The sequence below is a fragment of the Xenopus laevis genome, chromosome 5L (assembly GCF_017654675.1).
Source record: "Xenopus laevis strain J_2021 chromosome 5L, Xenopus_laevis_v10.1, whole genome shotgun sequence".
Taxonomy (NCBI): Eukaryota; Metazoa; Chordata; class Amphibia; order Anura; family Pipidae; genus Xenopus; species Xenopus laevis.
Genome location: NC_054379.1, coordinates 168,089,551 through 168,111,113, shown reverse-complemented (window position 1 = coordinate 168,111,113; position 21,563 = coordinate 168,089,551). Strand labels below are relative to the sequence as shown.

General features: G+C 41.1%; 1 protein-coding gene across 1 annotated transcript in view; it reads right to left on the bottom strand.

Annotated features, from left to right (window-relative positions):
* LOC108716280 (vomeronasal type-2 receptor 26) overlaps positions 1-21,563 on the bottom strand; it is a 40,327-nt gene that overhangs the window by 17,742 nt on the left and 1,022 nt on the right. Inside the window, exons 2-5 of the mRNA XM_041563831.1 lie at positions 21,176-21,394; positions 4,204-4,545; positions 2,479-2,799; positions 722-949 (exon numbers count right to left, since the gene is read on the bottom strand). Of these exons, the coding sequence (XP_041419765.1) occupies positions 722-949; positions 2,479-2,799; positions 4,204-4,545; positions 21,176-21,394 (1,110 nt within the window). The remainder of the gene's footprint in view (positions 1-721; positions 950-2,478; positions 2,800-4,203; positions 4,546-21,175; positions 21,395-21,563) is intronic.

Below are 21,563 nucleotides of genomic sequence, written 5' to 3'. Positions count from 1 at the left end.
CATTAACTCCAGTGTCGGACTGGCCCGGCGGGATACCGGGAAAATACCCGGTGGGCCCCGACCCTAGTGGGCCCCGCCGGGCCAGTCCCCCTCTCCCAAACTGTTTTTTAAAAATAATAAAAAAAAATTCGGCGCATAGTAGCGCCGTTTGCGCATGCGCGCCGAGCGCCGTTTCCGTTTGCGCATGCGCGCCGTTTGCGCATGCGCGATGCGCCGAGCAGGGATTCGCCGAACAAGTAGGTAGCGGGGCCAGAGGGGGGCCCTGGACACCAGTCCCGGTGGGCCCCGGACCCCCCAGTCCGACCCTGATTAACTCTAGTACAAAACTGACCCAGGGACTGATCCGATTGACTTTATAAAGTTTGGAAGGTTGGAAGGATTGGAGCCATATTGGAAGACTGAAGATTGGGCATTGGTTCACCTTTCTCTGGATCAAAAAGAGGAAAAGGTTGTATTTGATGACCATATGTCAATCTACAAACGTATCTACTCTGTTAATACATGTTCTAAAATATACAATATAATGTATAATAATATGTTACAATAATGTTACACCTTGAAAGGGGAGTTACAACTGGATTTTGTGCCTCCTATATTTGAGTCATTAATTTGCTAAGGACTTAATTTAAAAGTCTACAAGCAGGTCTTCTTCACAGGCTTCTAAACAGAAAATCTTTTTAAAATTGTGATTTGAGGAAAGCAGTGGATATTTTAATGTTACCTCTGTAAAGTAAGGACCCCAGAGATCAGCACTGATATTGATGTATAACTGATTCCCAACAGATTTGGATGTATCAAAGCTTCCAACCTTTACTGTTCTGACACTTTCTTCCTCTGAGAAAAAACACTTCAGAATTTCATATTGGGTTGAAGAGTCTGTTTTGCCTTTAAAGTGTTCCTTTTGACCAGGAGTCATTTCAAAATCTCTGTTGTGTATTACAGCATTTAACTAAAAATTAAGAGATTACAGAAAAGGCGTGTTATATGTTTGTATATATCTGTGATTAAGCCTTCTACCAAAAACAATGCAGAGGCTGATGCAAGTGATGGAGAGCCATTAGCATTATTTCAGATGGTTGCCCTAGTTCAACAACCAATCAAAAGGCAATTTCAATTTTACAATTTCCAAACCATCACCACCAAAAATCTAAATTACCAACCCTCTTGTCACTATGATCAACAGTCTTCTGATATAAAGCAAATAAAGTTCTTGCATTTAAATAAAGTATTGCATAAAAAGGGCATTAACTCAAGTAGTGATAAATATAAATAGTGATGGGCGAATTTGCGCCGTTTCGCTTCGCCGGCGCCTGTTTTTGACGCCGGCGTTTCCTGAATTTATTCACTGGCGTGAATCGGCCAAATCTGCCGCGAATTCGCGCCTGGCGAATAAATTTGCCCATCACTAGTGATAAAAACATGCCTCTTTATAGGTCCCTGTATCACAGAAACAACACAGAATCAACACCTCTGTGAGTTTCTTCAGATGTCTCCTCTTTGAAGAGTTACAATGTGCCATTGTGATTGGATTAGTGGAAGAGTTTATATGACGAGAACTTCCCACACCAGTCAGTTGAACTGAAGAAGCTGCTCGGATGAGTAGTGAAACGTATTCATTGATTACTCAGCAAGTCCAGTTGTTTTTAATTTACCTATACTAGATATAAAGTTTGTGAGAACATCCTAGCACTCTGGTTTTCCTATTCAGCTCCTTGACAACATATAGGACAGATGAACATTGGTCATGGTTTTGTCAGTGGGGCTCAACTGCTAAATAAAGCAACCCAATATGCTAACTAAACTTAAACTTTAAGGCCACCAATTAATGTCGACCATTAATTATGTCATTAGTACCAATATGTACAATGACCCACCCAAAGTTGTCTCTCAGTCAACCACCACAATAAGTGGAGTATTTCAGTAATGCAGTTAGTTTAAGACTGTGCAAAGCTCCAGTAAACGTACCTGCCATTGCTTGAAATGAGTTTGTAGACTTGTTCTTCTGTCAGGGAGATTTTCCAGTTTTTGTTTCATGTACAATTTATGGAGAGCAAGAGCCATTGTGTAAACTGCAATATAAACTCCATAAGATATTCTGAAATTCATTGTATCATTCATTGACAGATCTTGCATTGAAAAGAATTCACTCTCGGTGCATTTTGGAAGTAAGAAGCCTGTCCTGCCTGGCATTGTTTGGATGGTGTTGGACAATTCACAATCAGATAATTGCATTGAGACATTTGGAAACAAAACACTACCTGGATGTTCAGATGGACTTAAACCATGTACAAATTCTCTGAACCCAGGGATCTCTCCTTGTTTAATGGAAAAGGCTAACATCCCATTAAATATTATTCTATTTTGTGGATAAACTGTATCTAAAATCCTTAAGAAAGTTGAAGATACAATCCATAATTTCTCTGTCATTTCAAAGACGGAAAAAAAGAAAAGAATAAAATCAACATACATTAAACTGACTAAAAGAACTATCACATTAGCTGTGCTACTGAATAATGTCTCTTTTATCTTATTGGAACCTCTAGAAGCCATTGAGTCAAATTCAATTCTAATGAAGAAGGCCAAACAGATGCCATCTTTCTTTAATTCTTTCTCCAGATTTTTGCCTGCCCTAAGCCCATCCTCATCATCAGATACAATGAGCCCAACCCATCTCCAGCCAAAATACTTTATCAGTTTCACAATCCCATAAATTTCAGATAATTCATCAGGGATAGTTCTGTAGAAAGAAGGAAACTGGATTCTGTTACTCAACATGGGATCCCTGGAGCCATAACTGATCTGCAAAAAAACAGCATATATGTATTAACAATAAAAAAATATGGTGTATAGTCAATAAACATTGATGCAGAAAAGGGCTGCTAAGATAAATTGCAACAGGTCCATCTTTTTTAAAATTGAACTTGACTTTATTTTCCTTTTTTCTTGTTTTAAACTCCATCTGTGTACATGGAACAGGCTTCATTGAAGTATCTGGTAGACAATCTACCAACCTTTCCTTTGCTGTAGTTCCCATAGTGAATGAAATTATTAAATGTCTTCTACTGAATGGGACTAATCCAGACTGAAATGTCCTGTTAGCATTCACCCTATTATTTTGGCTAAGGTTGCGACTAGGGTTTTCCATTTCACTTGGCATGTGGTTGTAAGTATTTGGTTGACCACATTTATTCAAGCTTGACAGTGGTTACCCAGTAGTAAAGCGGAAAGAGCTGTGGGAACATGGCCAAGAGGTCACTGAGAAGACCAGTTACCTCTGTCCACATAGGCTGAATGATAGGGCAATCCTCAAAGATGTGAGGCAGGGTGCATTTTTCTCCACAGTTCCTCCAGCATGTCAAAAGGTGGTCAGGAAAAAAGTTTATGGATTATGTCTATGGTATGATATGGGGGCCTATTTATTAAACCTTAATTTTTTTCTGGTCGACTTTTTCAAAGGGAAAACTCAAATTTTTAGAGAGGAAAAAAACTTGTTTTTTTAGACATTTTATATACCCCAAAGTTGCTTAAAGTCCAAATCCAAAAATACTCCAGCTAAAACCTGTCAAGCTCATGTAGAAGTCAATAGCATATGTCTATTTTACAATTTGAAGAGGTAGTGATCTGCGCTGAGTTTTGTATGATAAAAAAAATTGTGGTTTTCGGCAATGACTCAATAAATATGAGCAATTCAGGCCTCAAATAAAAAAATTCTAGCAATTCGAATTTTCGCTCAATTTTGCTGATGTGTTTCCTGACCCGACTAAATGAGTTAAATTCATGGATGGCAGTTAGGTCGCATTTGTTTCAATAAAAAATCCCCTACGATTTTGTAGATATGTTCTCAGATGTATGTAACCATCTTTCTAGCATTATCCCAGATGTTTATACAATCCACAGTAAGGGTTGGGGAAAAAAATGACATCCCATTTGTCTTATATTTGTTCCTAAACTGACAGCTATTCTGTTTGATATGTTGCAATATACTTGTACTTCTACTAATTTTATAATGCAGTGAAATGCTATTCTACTGCAGGTATACAACCAAAAAGCTACCCAATTCTCTAACCAGACAGTCAACCAGGTGGAAATGGGTCCCCCTATCTGAGGTTGTGTACGAAATCCTAGATAACTAAAACTACAAACAAAATGATAGGTTTCTTCAAAAACGACCATTGTTCATTGAGAAATGATACCGCTACAAACCTGAGGGTACCTGTAAATCCCTATGAGTGACGCCATACTCAAAGAAGAAACAGAAGACACGTCTCCTATAAACCCCACAACCTTTCTGTTATTCCAGCAGCTGTAATTTGGGATTAGTTGTTGTGTCCCTGATAGAATACTAAATGTGCCTTCCAGTGACCTTTCAGCATTGTCACAGGAATCAAATATATGATAGCCCAAAGTCACATTAGGCAAGATCTCCGGGTCCTTGTTGATCTCTCCAATTGTATAAATGAAAACCAGCAGGTAACGATACAGTCTGAATGAAGACCTGGAATGGAAAAAGTTTAATGCTTCTTGGTGTTGATTTGTATTTTCTAACTAAATGCAAAACATTCTTTATGTTTAAAACAGCAAGGGGTAGATTTACTAAGGTTCGAATTTGAATTTTAGCGTTGGAATTTTTGATAAAAACTCACAATTTTGAGTTATAAATTCCCCAGTTTGAATTCAAAATCGAATTCAAATTCATATTCGAATTTGAGATTTATTACAGTCAGACCCTTCAAAAGTTCGAATTCGATTATTCTCCACTTAAAACCTGCTGGCCGAGTTCATGTAGAAGTCAATGGCAGGGGTCCCTTGAACTATTTGAAGATATTAATAGTAGAGATGATCCAAATTTTTGGCAAGTATCTGTGTAAAAATGACGCCCCATAGACTTTGGAGAAAAAAAATGTTGCGCGTCAAAAAAAAAAATGGCGTGCATTAAAAAAATATTTGGCGAATTCAATTCGAATTAGATTAAAATTCAATTCGAGTTTTCGGGTTGTGACTATTTGATCGAATTTGAGATATTCAAATGTTTTCATAAATAGCATATTATTCAAATTGTGAATACAATTTAAATTATTAGAGTTTAAAAAAAAATCACATTATTCTAAAATTTGACCTTTGATAAACAGCCCCCCAAATGTGGCAAAAATCTTTCGATATCCATGAGTAAGAATGAAAGAAATACTAGGGAGCTCTTATAGCCCAACATATATGGAAACAGGAGAAATAAATATGGACTTTGAAATGTGCCATTGGAACGTATAGGGCCACATTCAATTCAGTGATAAAAAGGTGTTTTATGTGAAAACTCATGGACGAGATTCAATTTGAGATGCAATTTAATTCAGAAAAACTTATCTCATGGTTTATCACGTGAAAACTCTATTTAAGTCTGTGGGAAAAACTGGGATTTAATTTGGAGAAAAGTTTTTTCTCTTCGAAGCGAATCTTGTCCATGAATTTTCACATGATAAACCATGAGATAATTTTTTCTCACTGAATTGAATCTGGCCCAATTTTTTATTGTTTGTGATGGTTCAGTTCCTGTGCTGCAGCCACAGAATCCTTTATAATCCCCAACAGTGAGAGCTGTTATACTTTAAAGCAGCAACACCCAGGCTGATATAATTTAATTATTTCCTACCAAACTGTAGATCCATGGGAGCCCAGTAAGGAGCATTAAGTTCTGCTTTGAAACATTTCCACAGTTGATAATTAGAAATAAGCTTATCAGCAAAATTCTTTGGAGATGGAGAGGTTTTTGCATTTTATCCACATTACAGAAACATTTCTGCTACTTTGAAAATTGACAACAGAGCTCTGAATTAAGGAAATCCCATCTCCCATAGATTCCATTTTAAGCAAATTAATTCAAAATTGTTAAATAATTTCCTCTCTCTCTGCGATAAGATAGTACCTTGTACTTGACGGTAACTGAGCTGCATGGTGACAAAATAACCCTACTTACATTATTTAATTTTTAAAAGAATTGTAGCTACCTAATGTACCCGAATTACAGACATATCTGTTATCCAGTTGACATCAGGTCCCAAGAATTCTGGATAATAAATTCAATAGACTCATACTTACCATATATAAATTCTATATTAACAAACATTAAGCAAACTTGACAAAGGAATATTGAATGAGTACTCACATTTCACATCTAAAATATCTTTGCCTTTGTTTAAAAGAAGGATATCTGTTTTCAGTTAACTCTTTTAGGTGAAAAATACCCCCAAGCATCAAGTCCCCTCCTCTAAAATACTTGGTATCACTGCTGCTTCTCAGTTGGCATCTAAAGCTGGGACTGGGCATTTGACAAACTGCAGGAAGAACCTGGAACACCAGAACTGCTAGGAGAATATTGAGTCTGATAAGAAACTGAATCTCCATTGACTCATGGAACAAAGATAAAAGAAGATGCAGGTTGCTGAGCTGATGGCGGCAGAGATGGGACATAATGCAACACAGACACAATACTGTATTTATATGTTACCAATGAACTGTAATTAGTCAACTCCTGTGAAAAAATTATTTGAATACAAATGTTCCTTTACGAAAACAATGATCTCTTCTTTTTTTGGTTCTTCCAAATGTAGAGCAGTAGTCTCAGTATTTTTGAACAGTTATTTAGAACTGGTCCCCTGTTCCTAGTTACAGTAAGTATACACCTAGAAACACTATATTGCAATTCCATGTTCATGAAGTACAATGCATTAATTTAGCTCTAGGTACCCAAAATCTCAAAAAACTAAAAAGATTAGTTCCATGATTGTTAATGTGACTGGACCTTGAACAACCAACCTAACCCATAAACTGGATACAAGAGTTGGGAGTATGATTCACTTGGAGGGCAGGAGGCTTAGCTGATTATTTTGTTCAAAACATAATCATTCATGTTGAGTTTTTTGGAAGGGATCTCTTGGAAAGCTGGAATTTGCCACTGATATAGAAAAAGCATGTATGGGGGTAGATAAGCTGAGAAAAAAGGGTTCTCATGAGATTTGCTGCATCCTGGGGTAGAAGTAGTCATCATTTGAAACTTTATCATTCTGTCAACAAAGGTTAAGGTACTTGTTACTTATTTCCTAAACTAAAAATAAAATTCCACGTTTTACATTGGTGGTGCAGTTTATGGTCCACAGCATAAATACAAGTTCATATCATTGGTCTAAATGCAATAGTGTTAGATCACAAAACCAAAGGTCTACTTCAAGGTAGCTTGAGATACTAGGGGGCCGATTTAATAATATTTAAATTTCAATTTCTTTCACAAATCAAATTTTCAAAAAAATTATGTTTTTTTAAAATTTCCCATGGGAGGTGTGTGCATGTTGAGAGTTGCAGTTCGGCCACCTCTGGCTCCTTCCTCCACCTACTATAAGGGCTCGTCTGAGCCGCAAACATAGTGCCAGATTCAATTCAGTGAGAAAAGGGGTTATCATGTGAAAACTCATGAACGAGATTCAATTTGAGATGCAATTCAAACATATCTCACTGTTAGAACCAGATTCAATTCAGTGAGAAAAAATTTTCTCCAAATTCTGTTCCAGATTTTTCCCATAGGCTTAAATAGAGTTTTCACATGATAAATTGTGAGATAAGTTTTCACGAATTGAATTCCACCTCAAATTGAATCTCGTCCATGACTTTTTATGTGATAAACCTTTTTCTCACTTAATTCTATCTGGCTCATTATCACATAAAAACTCCATTGTAAGTCTATGGGAAAAAAACTGGAACTGAATTTTAGAATTTTTTTCCTCCTTTAATTGAATTTCATCCATGAGTTGTCCCATTATAAACCATGAGATAACCTTTTCTCACTGAATTGAATATGACCCAGAATGATGTTCTACCTAAGTGCAGCTGGATTTAGTCCAGACATGCAAGAAATGGTAACACTGGGGAAGATTCAATTCATGGAGAAAAAGATTTATCACTTGAAAAGTCATGGATGAGTTTCAATTTGAGATGCAATTCAGAAAAACATCTCAATGTTTATTATGTGAAAACTCTATTGAAGTCTATGGGAAAAAAACTGGAGCTGAATTTGGAGAAATTTTTTTTCTCCTCGAAATGAATCTTGTCCATGAGTTTTCACGTGATAAACCATAAGATCATTTTTTCTCATTGAGAATGGTCCACCAGTGACTAGATAGCATGACTACTAACCACATAGTTCTATATACTGGTTGGTGGGGATTTTATTGTGACTTTATCAGATTTGACCCTGGATTTCTTTACTGCCTTTTTAATAGAATACATAATATTTCATAAAATAAAAGTCTGTTATATGACATGTGTGTGCACCCAATTATGTAATATGTAAGAAGGCGAGTGCAGATGCTGTAAAAGTAAAATATATGTCATGGAATCTGCTCTGTCATTATAACTTAGTCTTATTTGTGCCATTCTACGGTAATACCTCTCTTACACCAGCGTGCAACCAGATAGTTCTGTAATACAGCACTTCCATTTAACTATCTGTTAAAAACATCTGTTAAAATAAATATATAAATATATACGCAAATTTACTAAGATTGTTTTTTTCTGAACGTTACCTCCTTCGCCAGAGTTTCGCCAGGTCAAAGCAGGCGAAGTTCAATAGAGTAGATAGGAGAACGTTTAGTTGAAAATAGTTGAAAAATTTTCTCATTCGCTGGCGTTTTTTGGGTGACAGGCTGAAAACGAACGCAAATTTTTTTTAGGGTGCCCACCTTCCCCCCTATATTTGTAAACATATGGCATCTTAAATATACTGTGGGCACATGTGTAGGGCATTAGAACACTTATATACACTTTTATTGACTTTCCCTGGGCTTTTGTAGTGTTATGTATGTGCTGCTGCATACACATCCATTCTAATTTGCAATATGCAAATTAGCCTTCACTAGCGCAACTTCAATTACCCTGATGAATCAACCCTAGCGCAACTTCGCTACCTTTTGCCTCCTGAGTGCAACTTCGGATTTTAGTGAATTAGCAGCGGCCTGGCGAAGTGCGGAGAAGGCTGCGCTATCGAATTTACGGACTTTAGTGAATTTGCCCCCATGAGTTTTGACATTATAAACGATGAGATAATGTTTTCTCACTGGATTGAATCTGGCCCAAGTTTTTTACTTTGTAACCTTCAGAAAAATAAATACACAAGGGGGGTTGTGGGAGCACCCGCATTGCTAAGTAAAAATATATATAAGTATAAGGGAAGTGCTACTGGCATATCCAAATGGGTCAGTGCACATTCCCTGGGCCCCTGTCTAAGTAATTCAGTAGATATGCAAATGCATGTGTTAACAAAGACAGGGGTTTTTAGTTACAAAGTTATGATCATAAAGTTGAAAAGCCACCATACCACGTCAAGGTAAACCCCATATGGCGGTCCCTAACTTGTTTACCTACCAGTCATAGTATTGAGGATCCTGTGTCTCTCTGCATAATAGCAATAGTAAAGTAAAAAGTAAAAGTCTGCTGAACCTTGGTTTCTGGAGGGCTAAATCCTCCCCCGCTGCTGAATTGCAGCTTTTAAGAGAGAGTGATTGCCCAAACCAACGCCCATTTTTGACAAAAATGTATAAATATGGTGCAGTTAAAAGCATAGGGCCACTATTAATTAATAGGGGTGGGTATGGGGGGTGCTACAAGCCACAAGAAGCTTAGCCAAAGCTACAGGCTGTAAAAGCAAATACACAAGGGGGGTTGTGGGAGCACCCGCATTGCTAAGTAAAAATATATATAAGTATAAGGGAAGTGCTACTGCTACTAGTGCACATTCCCTGGGCCCCTGTCTAAGTAATTCAGTAGATATGCAAATGCATGTGTTAACAAAGACAGGGGTTTTTAGTTGAAAAAATAACCTTATTTTTTTACGTCTGCAGAGTTAAAATAGGGTTCTACATAATTACAGCAACTGTTATTATAATGGTTTCTGTAAAGTCCACTTATTTCAGCTGAGCTGTGTGCAATTATTGTATATAGTGATGGGTGAATCTCTACTGCTTCCCGCAAAACGGTGAAAAAAATTTGCGTAAGGCTGAAAATGTGCGAAACGCATTGAAGTCAATGGGCATCAAAATAATTTTGATGCACAACAATTTTTTTCTTACCAAATTCATTAAACTCAATGGGCATCCAGGTAATTTTGACGAGTGACAATTTTTATTTGCATGCCAATTTAGATGCATGACAAAGTTGTGGTTGGTTTTTCCCTTGGGAATTTTCAACGCAGTAGATGAATTGTTATGATGATAGATAATGTCTGGGCAAGATGTCTGATACAAATATGGTGATCCCTATATATATATATATATATATGAATAATGAGGAATACAAATTCTTTAAGTAACTGTTTAATTTACTGTAAGTAGATGGCAACTATATTTAACACATTATGTTTATTTAAAGGCAAACAATATGCAATATTCAGCAATAATTACAATACAGTAATTTATTCACACACGCTTGACATAGTCGACAATTGTAACTTGTTGTGACTTACTGGAAGCAGATGCACAGCTACAAACAAGTTTTTTAAGTTTCTCCCACAAGTCTACAATCATTGTTTTAATTTTAAGGAGAGTGAATCCATTTGAAAAATCAGCTATGGCGATACCCTCAACTTCAGCTCTGTCTTCCAAAGGGAAGTTTAGGAAACCAAGAAAGAAGTCTATGCTAAGGTAAGCACACACCACTCAATATGGAGAACATGTTGAAAATAATTTGTAGGATTATTTCATTGTTATCAATACAATGGGATTAGATTAAACCATACTCTAAATTAAAATATATAGTTTTCTAACAAAGATTTCTTTTGTATTCAGTTCAGGCCTTAGAAAAATGATATAACATTTAGGAAGAAACCAGTAAACCCCCGATTCTCTAAAGAATCGTTAATGAAAGAATGGTAACAACAGTGAGGCAGCAAAATGCGATGGGTGCTGATTCACTCTGCATCCCCAGGCAGCAACTGGCGACGCTAATTTGTGGGGATGTAGAGTGAATCTGTGCCTATTGCTTGTTGTTACCTATCTGCTATTAGAATTCTTAAATTTTGAGTTTATTGGTAGTAAAGTGTTACTGAAAAATTTCTTTATAAACAACATTTTTGGTGAAAATGTTCTCCTGTCCTTGAATGAGTTCTCCCTGGTGAGCTGTACTTAAAATCTTGACTTTAACATCAGATGAACGCTGCACTCTTGAAAATGCAACATAAAGTTGACCATGACCAAACACAGGCTCAGATAGGTAAATGCCGACTTTATCCAATGTTTGTCCTTGTGATTTGTTGATTGTCATGGCAAATGCAGCCTTAATGGGGAATTGTCGTCGTTTAAGTTTAAAAGGTAATTGGAAGATGTTTGGGTTACGGCCGATGTGCGGCGAGTTTAGCCCGAGTGTGGGCGGGTCCGGCGGGGCCTGAGCATCTCATGTAAGTCCGGCAGTGACATTGGGAAGATGTTCGGGTTACGGCGGGTGTGCGGCCGGGCGGCTTGGGCGGAAGTGCTGGCCGGTAACGTCTAGGAGCAGGGCAGTGACGTATATTGCCGGCGCCAGGGGCAGTCAGTAAATCAGTCAGTAAGTCCGGCAGTGACATTGGGAAGATGTTCGGGTAACGGCGGGTGTGCGGCCGGGCGGCGAGTTTAGCCCGAGTGTGGGCGGGTCTGGCGGGGCCTGAGCATCTCATAGATCCTAACCGAAGTTGCGTGCGCATCTGCCTCCCCGCCACTCGGGACATAGATAGGCCTTCGATTAGTATATAGGATACTCCAGAGATGATGCTGCTGCTGCTGAGAAATGTATCAACTAATGCAGCAAATTGTAACAGTTCAGAGTCTACACCTGAATTAATGAGCTGCCAGACTCAAAGGGCTTCAATTTTGAAAAGAGGGTAAAAAATACAAAATGGAAAGCAACTGGAAAAGTCTTTATTTCTGAAACAATCTGAAACCAACTGAACTGAAAGGAAGAACAGCTTGGAAGGTGAACAGCCCCTTTAAAAGTTTTACAATATCATTTTATTTTGCTGCAATTTGACGACATGTGCAGTTTCTCCTCAGAAGGGGTCAGTGGGATCCTGTCAGTGCTGGAATGCCGGGGGAATGCTGGGAGAATGCAGGAGAAGGGGAATCTGATAGGTCAGGGTTATTCCCAGTTAATATAAGCTCTTATGACTTGATTACCATTTACACGGGTTTCTTATTTCAGCCTCTGGCATAACCGAGTGTTTAGGAGGTATCTTTCTGTCAGGCATAGATAGAACCAAGTACCAACACGTTTGCTGCTATTTCTCTGCGACTCGATCCAAATGACCTTATTCATACAGCCCAGGCTGCAAAGAAACCTTCCTGAGGTACAAATTAACACCGGGTACAACTTTCGACGTTGCTGCAAATCATACCAATAATAAGGTATCTGCGCAGGCCTTATCAAGTTGCGTGCGCATCTGCCTCCCCGCCACTCGGGACATAGATAGGCCTTAGATTAGTATATCGATTAGTATATAGGATTACTTTAAAACATTTTCATTTTTTGATGTTACTGGTCCTTTAACTTGAGCAAGCCTCTGTGTGTTACTTAATATCAGTCCTTACAAAATGCCCCCCTCCCCTACACACACACACACACACTCGCTACCTTTTGCTTCTCTCCCGTGTCTCACGCGCCCTTCACCTACACCGACTGTCTCTCACCTGTGACGCAAGCCTGCCCCTGCTTCTTCAGTTCAGACACATCGCCCTGGTTCGGCTTAAGGAGTAAGCAAGAGCGGACCACAGGCCTCCGCTGCTCACCGACCCCGGCTCTCCATCGCTGCGCACTTGACAACGGAAATTACGTATCAAGCGCTGTAAAAAATGCGACCCAATCGAAACAGGACTAACAAAGCTTCGGTTCCGCCCTGTTGCAACTTAAATCACCTCCTATTGGCTTGACTTAGCAAACCCTCGGGGTCTGTGTAACCACGCCCCTACAGCGAGGAGAATGATGAGATCATGGCGCTGCTGAATGGCTTATGCTTGTGAATGAAAGCGGCTCTGATTGTGCGCATCTGCCTCCCCGCCACTCGGGACATAGATAGGCCTTTGATTAGTATATAGGATATACAGCCCAATAATCCAGCACTGGAAGATAACATGGCAAATATCTCAACTGCCACCATTCTACTCCCCTTACTGCTCAGGTATGCAGGGACAAATGTCACCCACACACTACAGAACACCAACATTGTAATGGAGTCTACTGACCTGCTCCAAGATGGCGTCCAAAATGGCGATTCCTCTTCCCTGCACATGGCTCCGGGTGGTCGCAATCATCCTGCATCATCTCCTTCTTGCCCTGTGATTGGTCGCCGGCGACGGAACGGACGCCGGCGTCAGAATCGGGCGCCGGCGTCAAGGCGTCAGCGTGGGGACGCTGGCGTCTGCGTCTGACGCCAGCGCGTCAATTTTGGCGCCAATAGACTGGACTATAAAGACCCTCATTTCCATCCTGACCTTGCCCAATTATAGGTCTATTTCATATAGTTCCTGGGTGCGATATATTCTGTCTTGCTTATCCGTGTTTGAACCTTGCCTGTTATCGACTTTGAATCTGTACTGCCTGTCTTGACCATTCTGCCTGTTTTACGACCATTCTTTGATAAACCCTTTTCTGTACCGCGATCTTGGATTGTTGCCTCCTCTTTGGTCCTTACTTCAACTGCGCCTTCGGGCCTTACAGTATAATTGGGCCATGGACCCCTCGGAGGAGGCCCAAGTACCCCTCGATGTCGGAGGGGCCATTCGGGGATTGGCTTCTCGCATGAAATCCTATGAAGCCCAGCAGTCTCAAATTGGCCAGGCAATTGATGTTATCCTGGAGAAATTGACTGCCATGTCTCCAGCGGCTCCTGCGGCTGTGCCTGTTCCTGCCATTCCTGCTCCTCTCCAGGTGTCTGAACCTCGTGTTCCCGCTCCCCCTCTTTTCAGCGGAGACCCTGAAGCTTGTCGTGGTTTTATTAACCAATGTGAAATTCAATTCACTCTGCAGCCAGGCCAGTTCGTCTCCGAGCAAGCCAGGGTTGGTTTTGTCATCTCCCGTCTGCAGGGGAAGGCTTTGGAATGGGCGTCTCCCCTTTGGGAGAAGAGAGACCCGCTGATCGACAACTCCGGGGCCTTTCTCCAAGAACTCCGGACGGTGTTTGACGCTCCTGGTCGTACTACTGCAGCCTCGGCTCGACTGTTCCAGCTTCAACAGGGCACTCGCTCGGTTCCCGAGTATGCCATTGAGTTTCGTACCCTGGTGGCAGAGACCTCCTGGAATAACGATGGTTACCACGCGGCCTTCTACAACGGCTTGGCTATACGCATTAAGAATGACCTCGTTTCCCGGGAAATTCCTTCTCGGTGGGAGGATCTGGTGGCATTGGCGGTGAAGGTGGATACCCGGCAGAGGGAGTTCCAGCTTGAACTCGACCGAGAGCGTACAAAGAGGTACCCCCGGTTCCAACCTTCTTTGGCCCCCCGCTTCCAGAGACCCCTGCTTCTCAATCCAGTTCCCCCTGTGCTTCCTCCTGCCCCTATGGATTCTGCTTCTTCCTCCTTGCCGGCTGAAGAACCCATGCAGATTGGGCGGGCCCGCCTGTCCGAACAGGAGAAACTCCGGAGAAGGGCTGCCGGCCTGTGCCTTTACTGTGGGGGAAAAGCCCACTTTGCCCAGGAGTGTCCAGTGAAGCCGGGAAACGCCAAAGCCTAGGTAAGCTCGGGGAGACTTACCTGGGTGGGATTTGTCATTCTCCCCATTCCTCTACTCTACGTTTCCTTCTTCCGGTACAGATCCAGTTTGGCTCTTTAAAGTTTTCCTCACAAGCCTTTCTAGATTCCGGTGCTGCAGGAAACTTCATGGATCGATCCTTTGCAAGACGTCATTTCATTCCTCTCCAACCCCTGGCAGTTCCTCTTCGTGTCCTGGCGATTGATGATCGTCCTCTGTCGTCTGCTTTCGTCTCACATTCTACTCAGGAACTTTCTTTTAAGGTGGGCACCATGCATTTGGAGAGACTATCATTCCTCCTCATTGATTGCCCTTCCACTCCGGTTGTCCTGGGACTGCCATGGTTATGTGTACATAATCCAGTCATTGACTGGTCCACATTGCAAGTTTCCAGATGGAGTCCTTTTTGTTTACAGAACTGCCTACCCACTGTTCCGGTTGTCAAAATTTCCTCTGTGTCCTCTAATTCTTCTCTTCCCTCTGTATACCAAGCATTTGCCGATGTATTTAACAAGTCTTCTGCTGAGATTCTTCCTCCTCATCGGCCTTACGATTGCCCAGTGGAACTTCTATCCGGCTCTATGCCCCCCAGGGGCCGCACCTACCCACTCTCTCCTTCGGAAACTTCTGCTATGAAGTTATACATCCAGGAGAATCTTCAGAGAGGATTCATCCGTCCTTCCACCTCCCCTGCCGGAGCAGGTTTCTTCTTTGTTGAAAAAAAGGATGGTAGTTTGCGGCCCTGCATCGACTACAGAGGACTCAACAAGATCACAGTTAAAAACAGGTACCCTCTTCCTCTTATTTCTGAACTGTTTGATCAGCTTAGGGGTGCCAATATCTTTACAAAGCTGGATCTTCGGGGGGCATACAATCTTATCCGGATCCGTGAAGGGGACGAGTGGAAGACCGCCTTTAATACCCGTGATGGACATTATGAGTATTTGGTCATGCCCTTTGGTCTCTGTAATGCTCCTGCGGTCTTCCAGGAGTTTGTTAATGATATTTTTCGGGATTTGTTGGGTCTATGTGTGGTCGTTTATCTGGATGACATTCTTGTTTTTTCTAAAGATCTTCTGGAACATCGTGCCCAAGTACGTGAAGTCCTCTCCAGACTAAGGAAGAACAATCTCTTTGCTAAATTGGAGAAATGCACTTTTGAAGTCTCGTCTATTCCTTTCCTTGGCTATATCATTTCTCCTCTAGGTTTCAAGATGGATCCTGCCAAGGTGTCTGCAATCCTGGACTGGCCTCTTCCTACCAGTGTCAAAGCCATTCAGAGGTTTGTTGGCTTTGCCAATTATTACAGACAGTTTATAAAAAATTTTTCTTCCAGACTTTCTCCAATTCTGGCCCTGATTCGTAAGGGGGGCAAACCTCAACACTGGTCCCCTCAAGCCCTGGAATCCTTCAAGTCCCTCAAAGAGGCCTTTTCTTCCGCTCCAATTCTTCGGCACCCTGAACCCCTACATCCCTTCTTCATGGAAGTTGACGCCTCTGATGTCGGAGCTGGAGCAGTTTTATCACAGAGATCCATTTCTGACGGTAAACTCCACCCTTGTGCGTTCTTTTCTAAAAAATTTTCTGCCCCAGAACAGAACTATGATGTGGGGAATCGTGAACTACTTGCCATCAAATTAGCCTTGGAGGAATGGAGACACTTACTGGAGGGTTCTTCGGTTCCTGTGACAATTTTTACCGACCATAAGAATCTTGAGTTCATCCAAACCCTCAAACGCCTGAATCCCCGGCAAGCCAGGTGGGCACTTTTCTTTTCCCGTTTTAATTTTGTCATTACATTTCGTCCTGGCTCCAGAAACAGGAAGGCCGATGCCTTATCCAGAAGCTTTATTCCTGAAGATTCTGTGTCCGAGGAACCTGAACCTGTGGTACCCTCCATCAAGATTATTGCTGCCTTGTTCCCTTCCTGTGCCTCCCAATTGTTGTCCGCTCAAGATTCTGCTCCTGCGGAAACTCCTCTTGGTGTTGCTTTTGTCCCTCCAGAATTTCGTCTTGCTATTTTGTCTCAGTCTCATAGTTCCAAACAGGCCGGACATCCTGGAATTCAGAAGACGACCGAGCTCTTATCTCGTCTAGTATGGTGGCCAACCTTAAGAAAGGACGTTAAAGATTTTGTCTCCTCATGTTCCACGTGTGCTGTGTCTAAATCCGGACATTCTCCTCCCAAGGGTTTTCTTCTTCCACTGCCCATCCCATCTCGACCCTGGACTCACCTCGCCATGGACTTTATTGTCGATTTGCCCATTTCCTCCGGCCACACTGTCATTTGGGTCGTTATCGACAGATTCAGTAAGATGGCTCATTTCACTCCTCTCCGCAAACTGCCTTCTGCTCCTGAACTTTCAGAACTGTTTATTAAACATATTTTTCGCCTCCATGGCTTTCCAGCAGAAATTGTGTCCGATCGTGGTCCCCAATTTGTGTCTAAATTTTGGAGGTCACTGTGTAATGCTTTAAATATCTCTCTTCAATTTTCTTCTTCTTATCATCCTCAGTCCAATGGTGCCGCTGAACGTGTTAACCAGGCCTTGGAGCAATTTCTTCGTTGCCATGTGTCTTTGTGTCAAGATGACTGGTCGGACCTTCTTCCCTGGGCGGAGTTTGCCCATAACAATTCTTTACATTCTTCTTCCCAGAAATCTCCTTTCTTCTGTGTGTATGGCCGGAACCCTTTGGCTTTCCCTCAGGATCTCTTACTCACAAATGTTCCTGCTGCTAATGATCAAGCCGCTCATATGCTGGCCATCTGGCAGGCCACCACTGCTAATCTGGAAAAGAGTTCATCCTCTCAAAAGAAGTTTGCCGACAGGAAAAGAATTGCCGCCCCACCCTATGCTCCTGGTGACAAGGTCTGGTTGTCTACACGGAATATTCGCCTCAAGATTCCCACTCCTAAACTTGGCCCCAAATTCATCGGTCCCTTTCCCATCATCGAGGTCATCAACCCTGTGGCTGTTCGTCTTCTTCTTCCTCCCGAGATGCGGATCCCTAATGCCTTTCATGTGTCTCTCCTTAAACCTGCAGTGTCTTCCCCCTCTTCTTCTTCCACAGCTCCTGTTGTTATCGATGACCATTTAGAATTTGAAGTCAGCAGGATTCTGGACTCTCGTTTTTCCAGGGGCGCTCTCCAGTACCTTGTCGAATGGAAGGGTTTCGGTCCCGAGGAATGCTCTTGGGTGAAGAAGTCTGATGTCCATGCCCCCATCCTTGTTCGCAGGTTTCATAGGCAGTTTCCTTCCCGTCCTGGTCCCGGTGGTCCTGAGGCCCCCCCTAAGGAAGGGGGTACTGTAATGGAGTCTACTGACCTGCTCCAAGATGGCGTCCAAAATGGCGATTCCTCTTCCCTGCACATGGCTCCGGGTGGTCGCAATCATCCTGCATCATCTCCTTCTTGCCCTGTGATTGGTCGCCGGCGACGGAACGGACGCCGGCGTCAGAATCGGGCGCCGGCGTCAAGGCGTCAGCGTGGGGACGCTGGCGTCTGCGTCTGACGCCAGCGCGTCAATTTTGGCGCCAATAGACTGGACTATAAAGACCCTCATTTCCATCCTGACCTTGCCCAATTATAGGTCTATTTCATATAGTTCCTGGGTGCGATATATTCTGTCTTGCTTATCCGTGTTTGAACCTTGCCTGTTATCGACTTTGAATCTGTACTGCCTGTCTTGACCATTCTGCCTGTTTTACGACCATTCTTTGATAAACCCTTTTCTGTACCGCGATCTTGGATTGTTGCCTCCTCTTTGGTCCTTACTTCAACTGCGCCTTCGGGCCTTACAAACATACTGAAAGTGATGTTTTTAGCCTCATTAAATCGGTCAGGGAAATCCTTGGCTAGAAATGCAGCAATGAAACTTAGTAGGGCCATTGTTCCTATATATCCAATTATACAGAAGAAGAACAAGCCAGATCCTTCATTACACTGGAGAATAATAAAGTCTGGATCAGAAAGAGTATTGTTCTCTGAAAATGGAGGATTGTAGAACATCCATACAGCTGAGATTATCATCTCACCTAAAGAACAGACAAACACTAATATAATGGACAGTTGGGTTCCTACATACTTTGTGAGCTTGCTCCCAGGCTTTGTGGCATTGAAGGCAATAATAACTGTGAGAGTTTTAGCCAAAACTGATGAAACAGAAATAGTAAATACAATCCCAAATGTTACTTGTCGGAGGAGACAACATATCTGTGTTGGGCGCCCAATGAATAATAAGGTGCAAAGGAAACAAAACAGGAGAGAAAAAAGGAGGAGGCAACTGAGATTTCTGTAGTTGGCGCGCACTATAGGAGTGTCACTGTATTTTATGAAGATTCCCAGCATTGTGGCACATGTAATAGAGAATATAATAGTGATGGAGGATAAGGTCACACCCAACATGTCTTCATAGGAGAGGAAGTTTATATTCTTTGGGATGCAGCCATTTCTCTCTTTGTTAGACTTTTCATATTCAGAGCACTTCATACAGCTCTGTGCATCTAAAACAAATTCAACAGTGGATACAAATTGTGACAGTTGTTGAACTGAACAAAAACAATTGACATTTATCTTGGTGATACATTTTTGATTTACTAAACTAGAGTCTCAAGGTGGCCATTTGGTGCAGGCTAAGTTAGTCTTTTAGCCCCTGGACCATTGCACATACAGACCTTCAATCAATGTTGGACCACGCATGACCCGTTTTGGGAAAAAATACATTTTAGCTGAAATGTTTAGGAGTAAAGTTAAAGAGAGTAGGTCCTACATTATTTTGATGTTTAATTCTCCAAACAGAGGGAGAGAATAGAACCTAAATGTTATTTCTCCATACAACTAGAACTTGGCCTGTGCATCAAGTTTATAAGAAAACCTTGCTCATCTTTATTCTATATTATTATATAGAATAGGTATTATTATTATATAGAATAGGTATTATACTAACTATATTTATTCTATTATTATACTAATCACTATACAAAAACATTTCTTCACCCAGAATCAAAATTCCAATAAATATTCTTAAAACAATTTTTTACTTGAAAGTTTGAGATGTGTTAAGTTAAAAACTCAAATAATTGAATTCAAAAATTCAGTATCTAAAAGCTATGGAAGTAGGGTTTTTTTTCAAAAATTAAAATTTTTCAGTTTGAATTTTCAAAATAATTTGGAATTTGGACTCAAAAATGAAGTTCTCATTTGACATTTTTCGTGTTTTTTTAGCATTCATGGAAAATTTAAATATTGGAATATAGATTAATCTGCCATAATGGCCCAGATTGAATTCAGTGAAAAAAAGATTTATCACGTGAAACACATGGGCAGGATTCAATTCAGAAATGAATTGCGCCTCAAATTGAATCTTGCCCATGACTTTTTATGCGACAAACCTTTTTTCTTACTCAATTCAATCTGGTCCTTTATCACATAAAAACTCCATTTAAATCTATGGAAAAAAACTGGAACTGAATTTGGAGAAAGTTTTTTCTCCTCTAATTGAATCCTGTCCATGAGTTTTCATGTGATAAACCAGGAGGTAACTTTTTCTCAATAAATTAAATCTGGCACTTTAGGAAAAAACTGACACTGAATTTTAAGAAATGTTTTTCCCATTAATTTCCCAATAATTCCCATTATTGGTGGCCATGGTGTACCTGGACAGACATACAATTAGAATAAAAGATGGCAGAGAACACAGTTCTTGCATTATGACTTACCTGTTGTGTTAGATATTTCACCTTCTGCACACACTACACATTTATAACAACAGGGGGGTTTCCCTTCTATCTTAGACTTTCTGTAGCCTGGCATACATGGCTCATTGCACTGTGATTGGGGGCACTGTGGGGAAAATATATAAATAATTTAAATGATGAACAGTTATTTTAATCAACCAATACAGTATTAGTTCTGTTTTTTCATAAAAAGGCAATTTTTTAAAGAGGCTCAGGGCAGGTGCATTTTTCTGCTGTAGGAGAACAAAATCATTTGCCAGTCCAGGCCACCCTGATTTGAGTTCCCTATGTTTCCTATAGCAATGAATCAGCATGGAGCATTGACTGGTCACTTATAGTAATAGGTTACTGCACCTGGGCAATCATATTGGGGCAAAGTCAATAACCTGCGAAGTGGCTAACGCTAGCGAAAATTCGACAGCGTTACGTCATTTTGCCACTTCTCAAATTTACTAAAAGTGTCCCTGGCAAAAATTCGCTAGCGAAGTAGATAGGCAAGCGCAACTTCGCAGCCTAACACCAGGCGAAGTTGCACTCCGGTGAAGGGGTGAAACTACGCAAATTGACTGGCGAAGTACAGCGAAGTCAACGCTGGCGCAACTTCGAAGGTAAGTAAATTTGCCCCATTGTCTTTTATTTTGTATGGGGGGGTATGTCGGTATAACTGTCGGTATAACTTCAGTATTACCTTTGTAAAGTAAGGGCCCCAGAGATCAGCACTGTCATTGATGTACAACATATTTCCAATGGGTTTGGATGTATCAATGCTTCCAACCTTTACTGTTCGGCCATCTCTTTCTTCCAAGAAAAACCATTTCAGGATTTCATAATGATTTGATGGGTATTTAAAGTGTACCTTTTCTCCAGAAGTCATCTCAAAAACCGTGTTCCGTATGATAGCGTTTAACTAAAAATGAAAAGACGGGTTAATGAAGGTCTCTCATGGGTGCCCTCTGTGCGCTTGTTTATTGCACCCAGACTTTTGCCTTTAGAGCAACGATGATAATTAAAGTCATTTGTATGCGCTGCATGAAATACAACCCTTAGCTGCAACTCTAATGTTTTTAGTTTACTTT